The sequence below is a fragment of the Mesitornis unicolor genome, unplaced genomic scaffold (assembly GCF_000695765.1).
Source record: "Mesitornis unicolor isolate BGI_N332 unplaced genomic scaffold, ASM69576v1 scaffold14431, whole genome shotgun sequence".
In the NCBI taxonomy this organism is placed as follows: Eukaryota; Metazoa; Chordata; class Aves; order Mesitornithiformes; family Mesitornithidae; genus Mesitornis; species Mesitornis unicolor.
In genome coordinates, this window is record NW_010164625.1 from 7,317 (window position 1) to 12,107 (window position 4,791).

General features: G+C 46.7%; 1 protein-coding gene across 1 annotated transcript in view; it reads left to right on the top strand.

Annotated features, from left to right (window-relative positions):
- The window catches only part of LOC104548375 (AP-1 complex subunit beta-1), a gene marked incomplete at its 5' end in the record, with an annotated part of 54,880 nt that overhangs the window by 7,219 nt on the left and 42,870 nt on the right, over positions 1 to 4,791 (top strand). The window contains 3 exons of the mRNA XM_010194380.1: positions 2,809 to 2,924; positions 4,039 to 4,204; positions 4,719 to 4,791. The exon at positions 4,719 to 4,791 is cut by the window's right edge and continues 44 nt beyond it. Coding sequence (XP_010192682.1) covers positions 2,809 to 2,924; positions 4,039 to 4,204; positions 4,719 to 4,791 — 355 coding nt within the window. The remainder of the gene's footprint in view (positions 1 to 2,808; positions 2,925 to 4,038; positions 4,205 to 4,718) is intronic.

Genomic DNA, 4,791 nt, shown 5'->3' on the forward strand with positions numbered 1-4,791 from the left:
AAGTTCCCAAGGCTTAGAAATCTGCTTTTTGACAGAGGGCGCAGCCGGCGGGAGCAGTTGATGAATGAGCATTCACAGGGAACCTCGGCTCTGCCTTCAAGGATCCTACCTTTTGTCTGATTGTCCCTCCTAGAAGAGTAAGACAGTAAATAAACTTGTCTGCTGTGACGTGTGCCGTAGAGCAAGTGTGGTATTGCCTTTGCTGTGCAGCATTGCATGGTCCTAACAGCGGAGGTAGTGCTGGTTTTGGCAATGTAAGCAGTACCCGTGTCGAACAGCAAGGCTGAGAGGTTTTGCCCAGGCTTTGCCAGTCGTATCTGTCTGGGGGATGTCAGAACAGTATGATTTTGAATGGATAGACTTGCTGGGCTTGGAGGTAGATTGAGGATGTCTACAGCAAGCTGTGTGGTGTAGCTAGACTGGACAGTGTGAGGTAAGGTGTGTGGGGATTGTGCATTGGTTTCTTCATTGGCAGCATGAGATGAAGAGGTCATTGGATGGTTTTGATTGTAAGGAAATAAAATACCACTCCTATGGGAAAAGGAAGTGAAGTGGATGCAGTAAGAGAAGGGTTTCTTTGGAGCAAAGGAGAAGCAGAAGGAGCCATATTAGAGGGGGATTTTTCTTGCTTCCAGGAGATTCTGCCAGCAGCCTGCTTCTCAGAAATCATTGAGGCTTATGGCTGTGAGCATGTGCTCCTCAGTAATCTTGTGGGCTTTCATTTGGTTTCTGCAGCAAAACAAAGCAAGTTTGATGTTGGTTGGCCGTCCTTGCTCACTCCAACTCGAGAGCTGTTCTGGTTGGAGCACTCTTTCATCAGTTTGCAGAGCACTGCAATCCCTGGGGATGTCCACTTCACACAGCAGTATGTTTACAAGGGATGGGGTGAGCAGAGGTGGATTTTGTTACAGGAAAATTTTGTTGGAGAGAGAGGGACTGCTCTGCTGTGTATGTTGGACTCTTGGGCTAAAAATCAATATTGCATATTTCAAAGTGGATGTTGTGCTCTTCCTGGAAAAATAACACTTCAAAGTGTTTAAAGAAAGTAAATATAAACCTTAATTTGCTTTTCCTCGAATTCTGCAGCTCTTAAAGCTTTGCTCGTTGTAGGCTCTGACAAGGCTGGACTGCTCGTTGCAAACAGGGACTGATGCTGTAGATCTTGTAGAGTAGTGTTGGCTTAGGACAGATTTACCCCAAGGCCACTTGTTAAAACAACTCGTGAAAGCTTTGGAGAAACTGGTAAGAGTTGGCATCTGGCTTGCATGGACTTTGAGGTTCCCAAAGTCAGTCTGTGCTGAGCCAGGGCTGTGGTCAGTCTCCATGAAAAGGCTGAATCTTCCAGGTCACAGGCATCAAATCTTGAGCAGGAGAAGAGCTCAGAGCAGGACACTGCCAGATGCCATTTCACTGCCTCCAAAGTGGCACAGAAGCTGTAAAGCCATGCTTACAGGAAGAGATATCATGAAAAAAATTCATGCAATCATATAATTTTACATGATACCTCTCCTTACTCTAAGGCCAATTTAATTGGATTTTTTTTCTGGTTTGTGTGAGTTTCAGCAGAGAGCCTTATGGCCTTGAGTGCCAGCTTGCAACCACAGAGCAAATGCTGGTTTATGGAGTCTCCTCTTGTGGCTGATCCCCGTGCCAGCATTGCCGCTGTCTGAGGTTGGAGGCGGTGTCTGTAGGATACCCCAGCTGGAGTCACGAGGGCAAGCAGTCACCGAGAGGTTTTGGTCTCTGCTTGTCCCAAATCCAGCTCTGCAAGTCTTGAGGTTTTTGCCCATTCTTAGGAAACCGATTCCTGGGACTTAAATGGCATTTGCATTCTTCCTCCTTCTCCTCCTCCTGCCCAGCCTTCAAGTGCTCTGAAAGTGAACGGACTCTTAGCTCACTTGAATCAGAAAATCCACCTACGTTGGTAATGTTTGTGCCCTGTGATATTTGTCTCGATCCCGAATGCTTTATGAATGTTCTGGTGGTGACTGCCTAGGCAGTGTCGTGAGCAGTCTGCCTCTCACATTAATCACCAGCTGCGTAATGAGGCTTCATATGTGCTCTGCTAATAGCCAAATCGCTGTCTTCATTTGGGGCTCTCCGGTGCTGGAGTTGGTTGCTCCTGTGAAGTCCTGCCTCTGCTATATGGGAATAAACCTCCCTGAATTCTTTATCTCTAACACCAGTTCTGGTTCCTGGAGCCTGCCAGTGTCCAGTCCTCGTTATCTTACAGTGCCCGTGGCTGAGAGTTTTGAACTAATTAATGTGAAAGCTGCATTGGCAACAGCTGGATTTCTGTTTATAGCTGCATCTTCACACATTGCTAGTGATAGCACTGAACCTGCTGCTGGTGTGAGCTGGTTTTTGCCACTGTTCTTGCAGCGTGATTGACGTTGTGTTTTTCTCCTGCCTTCCAGCAGTCCCTGGCAAAACTCTCCCAGCCCTGGTTGCCACAGCTTGAGCCAAGTCCAAAGGAGCCCATTTGGTGGCCTCTTTCAACCGCTAGCGAGCAAGAGTGATATAACTAACAACACAGACAATGTTCTTAGTGCCTTGTGTGGGGATCCAGCTATGCACTGGCATGGTTGCTTCAGCCCTTACTTTTTACAGGAGCTGCTGTCTCCACTGTAATACACAAGCACGTGTCAACCTGTAGGGTTTTTCTGGACACACACATTGAGTTGGTAGCTATTTTCCCCCTCTGGGCCCTTCCTCATATGCATACCTTGTTCCTCAGCGTGTGCCATGGGCTGGGAAGGAGCGTTTCTTCAACTTGTTTTAATCGTAGGGTTCTGTTCTTCTCTCCAGCAATCTGCGGAGCGCTGCGTGAGCACCCTGCTGGACCTCATCCAGACCAAGGTCAACTACGTGGTCCAGGAGGCCATCGTTGTCATCAGGGACATCTTCCGCAAGTACCCCAACAAGTACGTGGATGTCGTGGAAAGCTTCTGGAAGTTTTTTTCCGCTAGCGTCAGAACAGAGCAATGTACAACACACTCAGCAGATCACCAGGGCTCCAAAGCAAAGGTGGCTGCTTTTCCTGAAAAGCAGCATCCATTCTGGTTTTAGGTCCTGCTACAGTGGGATTCAGATATCAGCTCTAGATGAGGTGTCAGCCTGACACATTATTTGTTTGAATTGAGAGCTTCTCCTGCCCCACCGCTCCATATTGATGCTGTGTCGACACATTATTCGTTTGAATTGAGAGCTTTTCCTGCCCCACCGCTCCATATTGATGCTGTGTATAAGCCTTAATCAAAAGCTTTTTTTTAAAGAATGCCAGAAGGAAAATTTGAGCAAGTTTACAGCATCAGGCCTTTGGTTTTGGTTGGCTGCTCTGGAAGGCTCACATACAAGGCCATGAAAGGTCTGAGATCCCACTCAGATTGTGCTGAACAAAACACTGCTGGCTTTCTCCACCGAGCATTCTCTCTGGCTTGGACAGCACTCAGCTTCTTTGAAGGTGTTTCTGCAATAAGGTTTTGTCTCTTCAGCTACAGAACAGCAATGTATTTCAGCAGAGACTTTGTGATCACCTAAAAAAGTAATAGGGGATATCTGCAAACCTCTCTGGCAGTTTCTGCTGTCAGACACGTTGCCTGGCTATGACAGAGATACCGAATAGGAGAAGCTCAATAATTAGTGTGGGGCATTGTCTATTATACAGGAAAGCCTTTGGGGGAGTGTAATCCAGTTTAGAGTTACCAGGCTGAGGACACCAGCGAGGATCTGATACAAACTCATGGTTTGAACTGTTGCATCAAATGTTCCCTTTAGCAAAACGAAGTGGGAAGCGGCTTCGTCTTGAATTCCCCATCTGGGTCATCTTGCTGATTAACGAAACTGCAGGACCCTGTGAGATCTTAGTGCTCAGCTTGGAGGAAGAAACAGCCTAGGGAATATCTTCTGTAGTTGAGTGAAAATGCTGCTTGTTAGGTAGCAATACAAGACATTGCAATTCAGTGCAGGATTTTCTGCAGGATGGAGTAACACAGGTCAAACTCACCCCAGTAATCCCCCTGTACTCTGACAATCCAGGTATGAAAGCATCATTGCCACGCTGTGCGAGAACCTGGATTCCCTGGATGAACCGGATGCCAGAGCTGCCATGATCTGGATAGTGGGCGAGTATGCAGAAAGAATTGACAACGCAGACGAGCTGTTGGAGAGCTTTTTGGAGGGCTTCCATGATGAAAGTACTCAGGTAAAGTTGTGTTGTGCATCTTATCTGTAGAGTTTGGTGCAGTGTATGTAAGGGATGGACTATATATTAATGCAATGGTCAGAAAATGCCACCCAATGAAAACTTCAGCGTTCGGCTAAAATAAAACTTTTGGGAGTCTGTGGACTTGCTCTGTTGTCTGTCTCACAAACTCCTCTTCTTGGAAGTGTGAGACAGAACAGGAGGGGTTTCTAGATGTTGCATACTTCTTGAGAAATAGCCCTGTGAGGGACCAGAACGTACAGAGGAATAGTGATGAGATGCATAAAAGTATCACATAAATCTCAGTGTGCTGATCAGGGTCTTGTCTGCACAAGTGGTTTGCAACAAGCAAGGTTTGAGTCTCATTGTACTGGGTTTCTCTGACAAAGAATAGTGTAATGCTGTTGTAAAGCACAGGACTTGAGCTTCATATCAGTAAAGGATGTTGAGTCTTGGGAGATATTGCTAAAGCATGGATGAATTTTCTAATCTCTGCTGTGTCCCTTTCTCTTAGGTGCAGCTCACCCTCCTGACTGCTATAGTGAAGCTGTTCCTAAAAAAGCCTTCGGAGACCCAGGAGCTGGTTC